This window comes from Cupressus sempervirens, chromosome 1 (genome assembly GCF_028749045.1).
Source record: "Cupressus sempervirens isolate cs-2001-9-10 chromosome 1, ASM2874904v1, whole genome shotgun sequence".
In the NCBI taxonomy this organism is placed as follows: Eukaryota; Viridiplantae; Streptophyta; class Pinopsida; order Cupressales; family Cupressaceae; genus Cupressus; species Cupressus sempervirens.
The window spans coordinates 394,765,766-394,783,415 of record NC_143118.1 but is presented as its reverse complement, the minus strand read 5'-3'; the positions used below and the strand labels follow the sequence as shown (position 1 = coordinate 394,783,415).

General features: G+C 35.5%; 1 protein-coding gene across 1 annotated transcript; it reads left to right on the top strand.

The window, feature by feature from the left end:
• Nucleotides 1-231: 231 nt before the first annotated feature.
• Nucleotides 232-15,872, top strand: LOC149577960 (large ribosomal subunit protein uL5z). Its single transcript, XM_089826823.1, has 5 exons — nt 232-337; nt 14,337-14,441; nt 14,764-14,806; nt 14,896-15,091; nt 15,383-15,872. Exons 1-5 carry the CDS (start codon nt 335-337, stop codon nt 15,579-15,581), a joined length of 546 nt encoding a protein of 181 aa, XP_089682949.1. The 5' UTR covers nt 232-334; the 3' UTR covers nt 15,582-15,872.
• Nucleotides 15,873-17,650: the final 1,778 nt, after the last annotated feature.

Genomic DNA, 17,650 nt, shown 5'->3' with positions numbered 1-17,650 from the left:
CAAAATTTTTAACATGTTTAAATGACCAACACAAAATGAACTATAATGAAGATCTACAAAATTGCTTATGAAAGCACATTGAATTAGCTTACAAATTATAATTTAAAAAGTCAATAGGTTTATCTCTATTAAATGTCAATAGCAAATTCTATTCCCCAAAAATTAAAATTAAAGTACTTGAAAACGGAGCTTGGGCTTAGGTTATTTCGAAGGCCAACCAAATTAGGGTTTACACATTTTAGGGTATATGCCCGTCCTGCGAGAAGGCTGAGAGAGAGGAGTGAGGAAGAGTGCAGCGCATCAGACAGGAGAAAGGCGCCATTAGAAGGAAGATATGGTCAGTGGTTTTAGTCAAAACACTTCTGAGATTTCTTTTTATTCGTCTTCTTGATATACCACTCCTTCGATTCGTACGCTATGTGAAATTTTAAACCTTTATCTGCTGTGCTTTTTATGGATATGTGTTATCTGTAATGCAAATCTTCTAGGATTTCTAATATCTTACGCAAATACCGTAGACATTAATTTGTAAAAGTTTATACAGACAAGGACTATAACTCGCAGTCTCTTGAAAATATCTGAAATGCTATCGAAATAGTTCTCCTTGGATTCGATCAATTGATTACTAGAAAAAATAAATATTTTGTCTAACTTTCTTCTCTGTATTTTGTTATGTTTGAAGTTTAGGATTCTGCGATTCTATGCTTAGTCTTATAGAAACTGGCAGTCTAGGTCTTTGGTGGCTTGGTTTGGTTTGAGATTCAAGCACGTTAGTGAACTATTGCAGCTGCAACGGTGGCTTCAGTAGTTTTGTTAGGTTTAATACGTATCGCGGTCGCCAATAATCTACAGGGCTTCCTTGCTGTTTTTTTGTTCCTTTAAATGCAGGTTGACGATTAATAGACAGTGTAAATTAGCACATTTACTTCTACCAGCAAAACTTTTTCAGTATAGGTGAAAAGAAGAGTTCAGATCAAAATCCGGCAAGATATAAACCTACACAACTGGTCAAATGATTTGAAGCGACCAATAACTAATGGTCTCTAGTAACTTGAAAGCCATGGACATTTATTTTGGATTCTTTATAACTTTTTAATAATTAGTTTTGATTTAGACTTAACTTTGCATGGATATAATTTTGATTATGATTTGCAGTTAAAATGACTTGTATTAAATTTTAGCTGGATTTGTTTGGTGTGATCTGACTTTTATTTGGTTTTTGTGAGTTTGTGATTTTCCCTGTATATACTGAGAAATTGAATATTACATGTGACCATAAATTTTGTTGTATTGTTTAACTCTCAACCCTGCCCAGCATCATGATATGGTATTCGCCAGAGGCTCTGCCTTTGAACCCTTAAAGGAGTAATGTTTAAAATGCATTAGAGTTTGTGGTGTTTTTGGTGGTTTTATTATGCTATAGGTATTCAAAACTGGTTTCTGCTTTAGGCTTAAGGACAAATCTAACCCATAAATAAGCTTCTTGATCTACAAACCCAAATAAGGAGGAAATACTATAGATTATAATATTGTACCAGTCACAAAAGCAGTATTCCATCAGATATCATTACGGTACAAGCTCTTCTATAAAGTATTTAACAAAATAAATTAGAATATCAAAGTAAATGGTTACTTTCATTATCAGTTGTACAGACCGGTTTGTAAATGATTGAAATTTTATTGGAAAATTAATATCAAGGTGAAATGTTAGGCTGAGATGGCTCATATTAGCACAAATTTGATTGGGTGCAGTGATGAGGAGTTAAGGCTAGAATGGATGGTCTTTCACCTTACAAGGGTACTCAAGTCATATCCCTTCTGTTGGGTTCAATACACAAAAACTGCTCCAACCTTTTCCTAGATTGGACACATCCAATTTATTTGCTTATATGGATCACACTTGTAGGGTCACCATTCCTTTCTAAGACCTTGGACAAAAGATGACCAAGTCTTATGTCTTCACTCTACCATAGGCTCATTGACTTGATTAACTTGTAACATGGGGTTTGGATGACCAATCATTCAGTCATCATACCAACTCTTGAGTATAAACTCTCAATGCCAATAGTATCTAAATTTGACAGGATTTAGGGTTCCATAAGTCCTTTTTTACCTGATTCCTTCAGTGTGTCTCAGTTAGACCTATTAGCCAAATTAGGTCGACCTAATAGGTTTTCTGGCTGCCAAAATGGCTTTCAGTCTGATCTACATAACCTAACCTTAGTTCCTGATACCCTTTTTGGCCTTATATACAATATTCCTAAACTAGGCTTGGGTCAATCCTTTTGACCATCTTTACTTCAATACCCTCATATTAGGCTTATGGGCTAATTACGACAGTTTATTGTTATTATAGGAAAATGGGTGTTTTCTTCTTGCAACCCAATACTTCTAACACCTTAAAAAGTCCAAAAAACCTCCCAGACAACAGTCCTATTGCATTCAAACCCCTTTCCCAGTCTCTTTTGCCAATCAAAACTACCTTATTACCACTTCTCATCTGTCACATAAAGATGTCAGTGTTAGGGCTTCCTGCCAAAATTAGCCAACTATTTGGACATGTCCAAAACTACCATTATCTTATAGGGCATCCTTGGGCTTAAAAAATTGAAGAGATCAAAATTTTTGGCTGGAGAATGCAGGTCCAAATTCTATATTTTCCCTCCAAACATTAGGTCTGAGGATTTCAGGTGGCCAATAGAAAATGCTTGCCAAATTTGTCTCATGTTGTTTCAAAGTCACAAACGAAATAAAAATGAAGCCAATACAAAGCACATACTAAAGGTGGCGCAAGACTAAAATTTTAGTAAAACCCAATGCGGAAAACACGGTTCATGGAACCCAGAAAATTTTTTTTAACTATCTGCAAATGTCAAACAAATCCCAGTCCTTCCATCTTCACTCATTAATTTTTTACCTTAGATGTGTTGGTTCTATATTTGGGTTCACATGCTGTCCAGTTCAGGGATATAAACTGAAATTATGCAACTTTCTCTACTTTCTATGTTTCTAGCCAATGGTTTTTAGCTTGGAAGGCTTTGTCCTTTCTATTTATTTGACATGAGCACGGTATTTCCTTATCTATTTTAAGAACAATTGTATTTTGATGAAAACCTTTTCAACAAACACACATGAAAAACTTTTCAACAAGCATACCTTATTATAGTGGACTTATCTTATACTCGTTACATGATATAAGTGCCAGGCAGAGAAGAGGAGATTCAAGTAAATAATAGTTTTCAAGACAACAACAAAATTTCAATAGAATGCATGTTTGATTAAACCAATTAATAACTACACAACCATTGTGCTTACTATACTTCTCTTATACATACTACACTTCTCTTATACCCATTTTTTGAACCTCAAGTAATCAAGAATGGTCACTTTTGCTTGAGTCCAAAACTTTCTAACCATGCAAATGAACCAGAAGATATTGTATGCCTATGAAGGTAATACTTTCATTACAAATGACCTAAGTTACCATATTCATTCCTTTAACCTGAAATTCAGAAGTCAATTTGTTACAAATTTGAATTCAGTTTGAATTTGATTCAAATTTGACCACAGTCTGATAAATTCGATGGAAAGACACTCAAAAGAATCCTGGATGACTTCGTGACCATTTTGCGCGAATGGGGACGAACGAAATCGAGCCCAAACAGAACCCAGAGCGAATGAGCAGTGACTTTGGTCGTTGTTGACTTTTCAGACATTAATTTAAATATTTTGTTAATCCCAACCCTAAAACAGCATTGAGTTTGCTTGGTTTGCACTTTATTTGACAGTTACCACTCATGTTAGTTTTTTCAATTACTTGTGGAATCTCAATCCTCTCGCTGGCTGAGAATTTGTAATGTGTCCTGGTGTTAATTAGTTTCTTCAGATGCGTTATATGCTGAAGATGCAGGTGTTTGTATGAAATTGTTTCCTAATGCTGGTATTGGGCCTTTGGTTTGGAAGCGAACATGATCATGCTTGAGCATATAAAATGGCTCTGCAGATTTATAGAACCTGCTGGCGTTAGAAAAACTATGTGCCATGTTGTATGCTAAGGCAGTTTCCAGAGAACACATCATGGCAGGCTGTTAAGTTTCTGTTTTTTGAAAAGAAAGATGCTGAAAACAATTGTCACAGCAGAGTATGTTGAACGACAGTCTCTTTACAGGTACGCAGGTGTCGGGAGTTCTGACAGATATGCAGAATCGAATATCATTAACCGTCATCGGACAGTAGCGGCTTGAAAGTGTCGGTTTTTCTGATGTTGGAGAGTTTTAACTTTTAGCAGCTCCTGGGCTATGGAGGACATGTCTGATGCAAGATTGGTCAACAGCTAATGAATACATGAGTTATTAAAAAGGTGAGAGGAACAAACGACAAAGGATCTTCCTGATCATTGTCAGTTTCATAACAGATGAATACCCTCAGATGTAGCGGCTCTTTTTGGACATCATGTATCCTTGCATTTTTTTTGGTGTTGAAAGGGAATTTTTGAAATGGGAACACGGCAAAGAGAGACGTGTGTGTGTTAAGGAGATTTTTACCATTTTTAGAAAAATAAAGCGATATGTTTTATATGGTGTAGACGGTCAATCTTAAAGGAAGTTTGGGAGTTAGAAGTGCTGTGGAAAAACAGAGGTAGCAAACAGGGAGTGTGCTGTTCTGGAAGCATTTTTGTTTGTGATATATGTCATGTGCTTGTGTTGCTGGTGTGTATGTTGATCAATTGCTTTAATATCAGTATAGTGGTGTATGAACTTATTTGTATGGACGAACCCAAAACGAATCCTGAACCCAGCCCAAATTTTTTTGGAGCAAATGTCAAACCTGAATGTCGAACCAGAATCTGAACCGGCAACTTAGCAAATAACAATAGCCCTATTTGGATGTGATTTTAATGTTTTGCAAATATTTACATAGATGTGATTTTGGTGTTTCGCAATCCAATCAATCAAAATCTCAATGAAGGACCATAAAGATGGCTCTGAAACTATTAGATAATTAAAAACACTGACAAATCTGGTCCCAAAAGACAATGCAAGAATTAAATACAAAATTTCCCTTTCACAGAGGTGCCTTGATGTGTTTTGTAAGATGTTCCTCTTCACCAGATGACAACATATATATAGGTAGAGTTAAACTGTAGTTTTTTAAAACAGCTATTTGTCAAGAAAACACTTTTCAGATGCTTAGAAGTTAAAACACAGCTTTTTAAAAACTAAAATTATTCCTGGCAACTTCTGTCAATTCCAAAATTAACTGCATGGCTCTCAACTGAAACTATACTATCTCATACGTATATATGCCAAAGCTGATTTTAAAAAACATATAATCATGGATAACTTGAAAATCAATATTCCAGGCACTTCTGAAATGTCTCAGAATCTATGAGATGGCTAATATAATATGCTTGGGCAGAGATAACACCAAAATATAAAGATCCCTTAATATATGCCAAATCTGATTTTAAAAAACATATAATCATGGATAACTTGAAAATCAATATTCCAGGCACTTCTGAAATGTCTCAGAATCTATGAGATGGCTAATATAATATGCTTGGGCAGAGATAACACCAAAATATGAACATCCCTTAAAAATTTCGCCACTTGTTATTTTTATTAAGCATGCTAAAATTTGAAGGAAAGAACTTCCTACATGTATGTAGGGATCTAATGCACTTTGCTTGTCCCATGTGAAGTTCAATTGAACCAGTTCTTGTGAGGAAGAACCAAACCTGAATTCAGCACTTCGCTGGTAGTTGTCTGTTTATGTCATAAAAAGCAATTCATCTGGCAAAGAGCATAAGAAAAGCAAATAAGGAGTGCTTAAAAAGAGCATCTAAATGCGAAGTGATATGAGTAAGATTCTAAGAATAATTAAATGGCTTTGAATCACAAAACAACAAAACAAATGAAAACTGCTGTAGTAACAGGTAGTGATGCTGCAGGATTTTGTGAAGGTGACTTAAGTATACAAAGGGCAGCTACAGTTGCTCAAAAATATATGGCAGACATTTGTTGGCAATTCTGTGAGTGCTTGGTGATGCTGCACATTCTTTTCAGCATCCATCTGAGGATGGCATTGAGGCTGTTTGCTCAAGTCAGCATGCAACTCGATTAGCATCATAGCACGATAGCATGAAAACAATTTGCCGATACAAGAATAGAAGGCAGCAGAGTTGGACAATGGTGGGTAAGTTGAAGTGACAAACATCTGTCTAAGCTAACAGCCATGTCTATACACATTTGGGCATTACCGTATCTGGGCACTATTTGTTGGCAGCTTCTGGGTAATAATTATCTCTAGAAGCAAGGATGATCTTCCAATTCAATTGACAACAGTTTTATTATTATAGATGGGCCACCTTGCCTAGGTAGACATTCATTTTTTCTGGCCACACGACGGTAATCTTTTCCAAGTGACAGTTACCATTTTTTGGTCAGCAGTTTTCCTGCGAGGTGCAGCCATTTAGTAAATACATGCAGGTTTTGATTTCTCGGATAGATAGCAGCAACTGCCCCTTTTCCCGAGGAGAGTAATCTTTCAGTTAGGCAAACCTTTCATTTTGCAAACACCTTTCATTTGGAGCGAGAACCTTTCGTTGTGGCAGGAGAGTTGTTCTTTTCATTGTTAGAGGCAAATAAGGAAATGGCGGAGTTGTTCTTTTCATTGTTAGAGGCAAATAAGGAAATGGCGGAAGCAATAAGGAGTAACAATGAGGTTGGTGAGCCAAATTGAGTGGTTGACAACAGAGGATTTCTAGACCTTTCATTTGGAGCAAGAACCTTTCATTGTGGCAGGAGTGTTGTTCTTTTCATTGTTAGAGGCAAATAAGGAAATGCCTGAAGCAATAAGGAGTAGCAATGAGATTGGTAAGCCACGTAGAGTGGTTGACAACAGAAGATTTCTCTCTGATCTGTCAGGTTAGAGAAATCTATTCAATATGATGCATGGTACTGTGGCAGAGCAATCATAACCAGATGTAGGCAGCTCTAGGAACCATTGGTGGGGGCTGAAAAAGCCATTTGACAGGTTACTAATGTGTAGTTTAACTTCCTAGTAGGATGCAGAGGTGTGGGAGCTCAATTATAAAAAGGAAAAGGATGGGGTTTACCAAAAGTTAAAACCTAAGTCACAAGGTTCACATTTGAATTTGGGTTTGGTGATCATAAAATTTTGAATTTGACAAGGGTAAAATTGGCAAAAAAAATTGACATTAAATTTTAGTTATATATATTTATGTAGTTTGAATTATTAGTAATATATCCACAAAATTGTCAAAATAGTTAAACATTGCTAAATAATTTAACTAAATAACTTAATATCAGTTTAAAATAAAATGCTACTCTATAAAATAATAGTATTATATTAAATATCATAAAATTTGGATGAAGTTCGGAAAGAGTAAAAATTCGTTGAAATCTGAATCTCATGGATGAAATTTGATGAATCATGTGACTTCAGTTAAAACAACATAGGCAATATTTGGTGGAACTGCGTTTCAGTTCAAATTTCCACATTATTCCACGTAATAGTAATCTAGAAAGCCTTTTACCTTTATTTTGAAATCCTGGAAACACGTCTTGTTCACAAAAAAATGGTGAAACTATCTTCTGAGATGCAAAATTTGTACTACTGAAGAATTTGATGTTTGGGAGTCTGGAGGAATAAATGTCCTTATAATAGTAGGGGAATTCTGTATACAGCAGGCTTAGCTGGGAGGAGTCTAGTTAGGAAGTCCCATTATTCTATAGGCAACCGGGAATGTATAGCAAGCATTTTGCAATTCTTCAATGAAACACTTTCAGTTTGGCATCATTTTCTGTTACAGTGAAGCTATTTGTGACAATTTTGTCTTGGAAATTTCCCATCGCATTACTTCAAGGGTTTGAAATGTTACATTTAAATTTGATTATAAGATTGTCATGGTAGATGACTGTTTTCGACCGAATTCAGAGCGTAGAATGATCTAAGAGCAATTACCAGGAAAGTGTGGATTTGGATGGTTTCAGCCCCGTCTACATGTTCAACTGTAAAAACAAACACACCTGGCATTCAAAGCCAGTGCCCATGGCCGTGGCCCTAAATACATAGTTAAGAGCTGCAATTGTTAACAGATCAAAAATGCCTTTGAGGTTGACCCTTTTGGAGCCTTCTGTCACCACCTTAAAACCAGCTGTTGACCCTGTGGAGTGGATTTCTTCTCCTGTGCCAAGCCTTTAAAGCCTTCTCTCAGCAAGCTCAAAGCAGCTGTGGTCCTGACAAATGGAACTTTTTTGCCGAGCTAACTATTTCACCATTCGTGTCAACTCATAGTTACCTATGACTGTAACTGGTCTTTTTTTTTTTGGTGTTGGTTGTTTACTTTTTAACCCTGTGCCTGATAGCTGGCACTGCATAGTTATCCACTAATTACCATGGTGGTGGGTAGGGGTTCTGGCTATTGTCTGATTTGGTGACACCGTTCTTTTATCAGAATGGGAGCTCTGGTTGTGTGAGACATTTCGGCAGGTTGTGCCTGCGTAGGAAAAGTCTTATTGGCTAATTAATAATAATTAATAAGTGTTATTAACTCATTATTAATATAATTTAAATAAAACTTAGAATTTACCCAGAGCACTTTCATAGGTGTAGCAATCCCAATCCAGTTACTTCCCATAACAGAGGTTGTTAATTACAACAATAGGGAGTTGCAAGATCAAGTGAGGCACGATTCTACTGGTGATCTGAAATTTGAATTGCTACTGTGATGCTATGGGTGTACAGGACGGTCAGGTAATATTTTTAAGTTGTCAACAATTTGTTTAGCTACTGATGTAACCATTGAATAAGTTGTCAATCATCACATATTATAATTCCGAGGAATCAGATCATATGGCAGACTATCCTCAGTGGTTAAACTCAATTTGTGTGCAACCAGGCTCTGGCATTGATTTATATTTTAGCAATTATTTTATGTTTTTACATAGATTGTGAGATTCTTGAATGGTAGATTCTATAACATAAAGTGAAATTGAATTAGTTTCTTTGGAAGAATCATGTTATAAATTGTATTGGCAGATTTGTATGCTGAGTAGATTATATTTGATTTGATTTGAATAACATTGGGAAACCCTAGATCATATCATAGATGTGATTGTTCTTTATTCAATATTGTTGCCCCACTTGGAACTCTAGATCTGAAAAATGGTTTGTAGCTTGATGGACCCTAGGGAATGGTTTGTAGCTTGATGAACCTTAGGGAGCATTTCAATAACATTTCAATAATGAACAAAGACCTTCAAAATCTTACAGATTCCAGGCAAAGATAAAGGTAGAGATTTTAAAAATAAAGTGAGAAATTTAGAAAAATACAAAAAAATAGATGGGTTTGGTTAGGTCAACTGGAGTGCTCCAGATTCATCACAAATAAACCCTATCTCATGCACATCTTCAGGCAGTGTAAATTGGATCTTGTATCTTGTTTGAACCAAACTGACATAGCTATTTTTGATGGTTAGGTGATTGACTGCCCCTGATGCCAGGTTCTGATAAATCTGTTTGATTTTGTGTCTTTGGTATGCTACCTTTGCTTGTGTAATTTAAAAGTTATATTTTATGGAAGATGCACTTAAGTAGAACTATAACTAATAATATTGAACTGGATGCTACTTTACAATGCTTGTGACATTACCTGTAGTTCATTGCAGCAGGCTTAAATGGTAAAATATAAAAGAAATAAAATGAAATGTGGGCCGAGTTGCATTTGCTTCCATTTATATCGAGGGGCACTGCCAATTTTCAAAAAGTGCAAATCTGAAGGGCTAAGGATTTTTCAACTTATTTTTGTTTTAAAAGTCATTATAGACATCCGCCCTGCTGCAGCTCCATTGTCCTGAGAAGTTTGAATTTTTTCTGCCTTACACTAAACACTACTTTCCCTTCTCCTGTCCTGAAAACTCAGAGCAACATTTTTTTGATCTACAAAAGGAATTATTGTTCATAATATTTTGGTCAAAATGAGTTTCTTGATGGTTCTGTGGGTGCAATGCGTGTTTCTGCTATGTGACTTATGCCCCGGTTACTTTCTATCACCCAGTGTTTTGTGTGTGAATGGAGTCACTCAAATTGGAAGTTACTTTTGAATGGCAACAGAAGGTATGCATGTTTATTCTGTAATATGTAGTTGTATTTTCTTTTGGTTATGGATCTCGGTGCAAAGGGGAGGGCTTTCTAGCAAACTTTAGCCCTGAAATATCCATAGGTTCTCTATGGAGTGCCCTGCCACCCTATCCTAAACAAAAGTGGCATCATAGTACATCCTTATTGACTGAAATTTTTAGCTATCATTCTGTGTATGGTCTGATGATCTGCTCAGATGAAGGTAATATTTCTGATTCACATAAGGTTGTCTCCACAGTCCACTACATTGCTTCTGATTGAGGAAAGTTATATTTTACTGGTTGGTTCTTCTGAGGAACTGTCTCAAAGAATGTGGTAATGTTAATTTTTTAATATGTATGCATGTTATCACCCAGTGTTTTGTGTGTGAATGGAGCCACTCAAATTGGAAGTTACTTTTGAATGGCAACAGAAGGTATGCATGTTTGTTTTGTAATTTGGTAATGGATCTCGGTGCAAAGGGGAGGGCTTTCTAGCAAACTTTAGCCCTGAAATATCCATAGGTTCTCTATGGAGTGCCCTGCCACCCTATCCTAAACAAAAGTGGCATCATAGTACATCCTCATTGACTGAAGTTTTTAGCTATCATTCGGTGTATGGTCTGATGATCTGTTCGGATGAAGGTAATATTTCTGATTCACATAAGGTTGTCTCCACAGTCCACTACATTGCTTCTGATTGAGGAAAGTTATATTTTACTGGTTGGTTCTTCCGAGGAACTGTCTCAAAGAATGTGGTAATGTTAATTTTTTAATATGTATGCATGTTTATTCTGTAATATGTATGTATTTTTGCTTTTTGATAATGGACCTGGGTGCAAAGGGGAGGGCTTTCTTGGTAAATATTAGCCCTGAGATATCCATAGGTTCTCTATGGAGTGCCCTGCTACCCTGTCCTAGACAAATAGTATAGTGGCAACATGGCACATCCTTATTTACTGAAGGATTTGACTATCATTCTGGGCATGGTCTTGTTCAGCTGAAGTTAATCTTTCTTGTTCACATAAGGTTGACTCCACAGTCCGGTACATTGCTTCTAATTGAAGAAAGTTCCATTTTTTTGTTCTTTTGATGTACTATCTCTAAGAGTGGGAAATATTGATTGGAAGTCAATTGTGTTAATGTGGGAATGCTATGCTTGCTTGTTTCCTTCAAAGATCGCTTTGTTTTTGAGGTGATGTAATGTCTGCAAGCTTACACTTTATTTGATATAATATATCAATATGTAACAAATGATATGCATTCCTTAATGAGTGAAAGGAAAAATTATTAACATTATAATTTTGTAACACTGAACTTATTGCTTCTGCATGTAATTGAGTTTCCGGGTAAATAATGGGAGGGTATAGTTTCTGTGAAGAGTAACTGAAGGCACATTCTATGTATGTTGAGTTGAATTCAGAGATTCAACATTAGAAAGTTTATTTTTAATTTAGATACTGGATCTGGAATTAATGGGATTGTAGGTTTTCTTCTTGAGTAGGTTTTAGTGAAGCATGGATATTGGATATTAAGGTGAAATGATGCCTGGAAGCTTATGCTCTGTTCGATATAATACGCAACTGTTGACATGCATTGTCTAACAAGTGAAAGGAAAAGATGTAAACATCATAAATATGTTCCCTGAATATATTTCTGATTGTAATTGATTTCCTTGATGAAGGATTGGAGGGTATAGTTTATGGAAAGAGTAGCTGAATGCATGCTCTATGTTTGTTGGGCTGAGTTCAAAGATTTAAAATTGTGAAGTTTAGTTGTGTCTATTTAGATCCTGGAGTTTGTATAGTTGGATTGCAGGTTCTTCTTGAGTAGTTTTTAGTGAAGCATGAATACTCGATTGGTGTTAGCTTGTTCGATACCGGAAGCTTATATGAATTTCTGACCTATCAGTTTAGAATTATTATACAAGGAGGGTTATATAATGTGGAAGCATTTGCTGTGATGAGTGAATTGCACAATGCAATATCTATTGATTTCTAACTACTTGATCTCATACCCTGACAGTTCTGGATACAAAATATTTTACTATCAGAACATAATTGATCCATTAATGTTTGATACAAAATATTTTACAATCAGAACATAATTGATCCATTAATGTTTTCATTAAAGCCGCAGAATTTTGGAGCAGCAATGTTTGGAATTTTCAATTTAATTTGGGTGTATCTGGATGTTTTCAGATGCATCCGGGAAATAAAAAATGATTGGTATTGCCAGATGGACATTGTCATTGATACAGTTTTTACCAACTTTATTTTATTTTTGATGTTTGAAGAGATGCTCAATAACATTTTCACAGACTGGGCATTTTATTTTCCTTTTCCTTTAAAAGGCAAAGCAGAGTTGGTATGTCTGAAATCCAGAGTATTAAATTTGGAACTTATTTGTTACTGATAAGATTTCAGAAAGTAATTGTTACTAAATTTGATTAACTAAAAACAGATTTTTTTCCCTAAAATTTAAATAAAACTTAGTACCAAATTTAACTGAAAAGTATGTAAAATAATACGTTTAACTGATATATTAGTTTATCTTAAACTTAATTTAGTTATTAATATTGATTTGTGACAATTATTTGATTTGTGACGATTATTTCTCCACTAACTGTTGCATTTAATTCGTACGATAAAATAAAATAAAAGAACTATTGAACACTTTATATATGCAAGAGCATAGATGAGAATGTTCCTTTGATTTCAAGAACTTCTATCCATTTTTAATTTAAAAATTCACTAGAAATGAATTGTAAAACTTCAAAACTAAAGCTAATAAAAAATAGAAACCAAAACCAAAACCAAGACCAAAATAGTGGGATAACAACTGAAGCTGCAGATTGTCCAGATGCTATTGAAACATTCAGTGTCACCTTTAGGGGATATGTAGGCTGCTGCAGATACTCAATCACACCTGCAAATACACAGAGCCCACCGGAAACCTTTAATGTCCTCTTCAAAGGTTACTGTTGTAGGTATAGATCTCCAGTGTGATCAAGATTAGTCCACAAACAGAAAAGAGTAGTATTTGATACAGCAGCAAATAATGAATGAACTGAGATATTAGTAATTGTCGCAGACGAACTATATGACTTCTGAATGCAAATGTTGTTTTATGAAAGCATGCATTTTTTTGAAGAGATGCCTTCATTTAAGAGGAAAACATAAAACACTAATATGAAATATTTTAGTGACGAACTTTACTAATGTTTTCTTCAAAATACTGGTACAACCATGCATATACAAATTTGTCAATGTTTTTTAACAAAATTTTAGTCTTCTTTTCTAATAAAAACCAGCAAGACATGTGAAATAGGTTTGTACAGTGGTTGCTGTCTGAGGTGGGCTAGAAGGGTTTTGGCTTCAGCAGAAGAAGATTAAGCTGCCTGAATTTAAATACTCATTAGTCAACAGATGATGTATCCCATTTGAAGCCCATTTGCATGACACACAAAGTGCTGAGGATGTTCCAGCATGATGCAACCATTGAAATTCCTACAGCTGCCATTAGGCAGCACATCTCAGAGAAACTTTATTGATATGATCGTCTGCACTTCTACACAAAAATTTATGTCATTTTAAAACTAAATGAAACTGTGGCAGTTGCTATTTCTTGCTGGTTATTTCAGTGTCTGCAAATGAACGAATTGAGTTGAGGGGAGAAAATAAATGAAGCATTGAGATGCAGAGGTTGACCAGGTGATGCAATTTTAAGGAGGCATCCCATGGGTAGTGTGTACCCCAGTTTAATTCTTTTGCTGTACTGCATGTACCTGCACCCAGTTCTGATTCTGATTTGGCAACTTCAAATATTTTAATAAAGAAGATTAATAAACGAACCATGTTTTTGAACCAACACAAAAGTCCTATCTTCAATATTAATTGTTTCTCAAAGAACCACTAGATTCAATTGAAAGGAGTTTCAATGGGAGAAGCGTGGTATAACTCAATATTAAACATGTTGTGGTAAAAAGGGATGTTGTGAATGCAAGTTAAATAGATCTGGCAGGTTTAATGTAAGCTTTGCCTTAATAGATGTAGTTGCCAATCAATTTCATCAAAAGAAATCTTTCGGGAAATTATCATTAGAGTATTTGTTTTGGTATTGTTTATCAATTTTGGTGCATGGTAAACATTTATGACTCCTCCCGGATGACCTTACAAGGTGTTATTTTGGCAGGCCTCTGATAAACTCAAGAACCCCATGAGAGAAATTAAGGTGCAGAAGCTGGTTCTCAACATATCAGTTGGTGAGAGTGGCGATCGGCTGACAAGGGCTGCAAAGGTATTATTGATCCTTATGTCCTTTACTCTAGATTCTTTTATATTAAATTCTTACATTCTGTAGCTGATATTTGTCTGAGTTTTCTCTGAAGGTTTTGCATGCATTTATGACTTGGTATTGTTCGAATCATATTTATTATTAATCTTGACTCCTGCTTAAGACTTTTAGGAGATAGATGAACTACCAAGAAGCCTAGGTTTTTTTTCTTCTCAAATTTAGGTCAGTTATGTCAGTCAGCTGCAGAATGAATCAGTTAGCACAACATTGGTTCCAGGAACATTTGTATGTAAAAATGGTAAACTGAGTTTTTGACTTTGGGTAGGTTTTGGAGCAGTTAAGTGGTCAGACTCCAGTCTTCTCCAAGGGTAAGAATTCCATTTATTGTATTTGTTTTAATGAACAATATGAATATCATTCTCACTATGATGTTCTGATTCTTCTAATTTCCATGCAGCAAGATATACTGTGAGGTCTTTTGGAATCAGGCGAAATGAGAAGATTGCATGCTATGTTACTGTGAGAGGAGAAAAAGCTATGCAACTTTTGGAGAGTGGATTGAAAGTCAAGGAGTACGAATTGCTTCGAAGAAACTTTAGTGATACAGGCTGTTTTGGTTTTGGAATTCAAGAGCACATTGATTTGGGGATCAAGTGAGTTGAAGTTTTTAAAGTGTTTATTTCTTGCAACTTGTTTAAAAAAGGATATGAAGATCCCTTTCTCCTTACTGCCAGACTTGCTCTCTGTACACATGTTTTTATATCTACACATGCATTTGCACACATGAAAATCTTTTAGTCATCTACACGCGTAAAAATCTCCCAGTCATCTCCAAAATCTGGGAATGATTTTGTGGTCTTGAAAACTCCATTCCAGACAATCTATGACTTAGGTATACAACTTAAATTAGTAAAAAATCTTAGTTGTCTTTTTTTCTTTTGCAGATATGATCCGTCAACTGGTATTTATGGCATGGACTTCTTTGTTGTTCTAGAGCGTCCTGGTTACAGAATTAGTAGGAGGAAGAGAGCTGTGTCACGTGTTGGCATTCAACACAGAGTGACCAAGGATGATGCTATGAAATGGTTCCAGAATAAATATGAGGGAGTGATTCTTAACAAGTCACAGAATATCACTGGTTAAATATCCGGTTTTGCTGATTTCATACTTAGTAGTCTGAGTGCATGTTTTACCATTCATGACACTGCAAAGAATGTTAATTTTTAGCAAGAAATTTTGTATTAAAAAAATTAAAAGGCCATATCACTTATCGTATGTAGGGACCTCTTAGTTTGATATATTATTTTGTTAAACACGAGGATCTTGTCTGAATATTTGTGTTTATTAAGAAGCTGATACTTTTAACAGCGAGTGAAGAATGTAGAATCCTTCCAATTTGTAGGCAATGTTCTATTTTAACATGCCATTTTAAAATCTGTCTAGAAATATTTGTTTCTTCACTATTAAGCGAGGGGTAATACATCTTTGTTTTTGATAACAATTATTTAACTTCGTAAAATGTCTCCTTATTTTGGGCATCACATTTAGTCAAACGAACAGTCCTGTTGTTATTAAATGCCAGGTAAGCATTCTTTTCTGGCACGACATGCTCTCCATCCACAAGAAATGCTTTTGACCTGGAGAGCTATGAGGAGGTGAAGCCCATGACCAGGTAACCTTCTCCACACTTCATTTGTTCAAATGAGCCTGCTCAATAGCCCAGTCAAGTCACAGGTCCTCCAAGCACAATGGCCCAGCAGGGTCTGAACCTTGGCATCTGCTTCAGCTATGATGTGTTTAAACAACACTAAAGTTTGAAGTCAGTCCCATGAGAAATATTTTATAATAATTTAATTGTATAGTCTTTTCCAGCTCAAGTGCATGCATTAAAAAATGAATAAATGTGAGTACATTATATTGAGAGATAATTAGTGCAGTCATAGAAGTCATTAATATCTCTGCAACAGGTGTGTGCTTAGTGTCTAATTTTTGTCAAATCAGATAATTATTATGATTTTTGTTATTTTGCAGTTATTGGGTTTTTTACCATCAACGTTTCGAATTACACCAAGTTATTGGGTTTTCAAAACTTGCTTTATTCCAGTTCTTAAGGGCCCGTTTGGTTGCTGGAAGACAACAAGAATAGGAATAGGAAATTAGAATATGAATTGTATTCTTTGTTTGGTGCGTGGAATAGGAATAGGGAATAGGAATACGTATTCTCATTTTAGCCCCAAAATGAGCTTTTGTCCATTCCAAGAAATACCTGTAATTGGAATTGCTATTCTTGCATTCATTTTAACTTTCTCAAATTTGATTAGATTTTCAAATCTGCTTCGATCTGGGGTGAGCGCTGGAACTTTGTTTTCAATATTTTCAAATATTTGAACGATTTTCCAATGGCGCCGATTGCATCTTCAAAAATATTTTCAAATAGCGCCGATTGCAAGTTAACCTTATTCCAATTTAAGCTTGCATAACCAAACAAGGGATAAACAAGATTGGATTGCATTTTTCCATTCCTATTCTTCATTCTCCATTCTCATTCAAATTTTCTATTCTAATTCTCAATTCCTACGCTTGCAACCAAACGGGCCCAAGGGACTGTATGTTTGCTGGAATTTGATTGGAATAGGAATGGAGAATTGGAATTTATTTTCAATTCTTGCTTGGTGCGTCAAAGTAGAATTAAGCATAAGAATTTATTTTTAATTCTCTGTTTGGTGCGTCAAATTGGAATTGAGAATTAGGATTCGTATTCCCAATTTGACCCCAAAATGGGCATGTGTCCAATCTAAAAAATACTTGTTATTGGAATAGCTATTCCTATTATTATTTAAACTTTTTCTTATTTGATAAATTTTGAAGTCCGCTGCACTCTATTCGCCCTAACTGTAGAAGATTAATATAGTAGCTGAATTGAAATCACAGCCATTTCAAAATGAGATGGAGAACTCCTCAAAATGAATCCTGTTCACAAGAAAATCCCCGTTCTAATCCACAATGGGAAACCCATATGCGAGTCTCTCATAATTGTTCAGTATATTGACGAGGCTTGGGATTCAATGCAGTTTTTACCTTCCATGACATATTACCGTGCCCTTGCCTGCTTCTGGGCAGATTGCACTGCATGACAATTTTTGTATGTGGTTGTAGTTTTATGACGCAGGATCTCGTATAATGAGGTTTAAGGACGATTCTCAAGAGCAGCC

What these genes read in the sequence shown, in the direction of transcription:
- LOC149577960 (XM_089826823.1), top strand. An exon ending in GGCTGACAAGGGCTGCAAAG is followed by an intron (nt 14,442 to 14,763) that starts GTATTATTGATC and finishes GACTTTGGGTAG; the next exon opens with GTTTTGGAGCAGTTAAGTGG. An exon ending in CACATTGATTTGGGGATCAA is followed by an intron (nt 15,092 to 15,382) that starts GTGAGTTGAAGT and finishes TTTCTTTTGCAG; the next exon opens with ATATGATCCGTCAACTGGTA.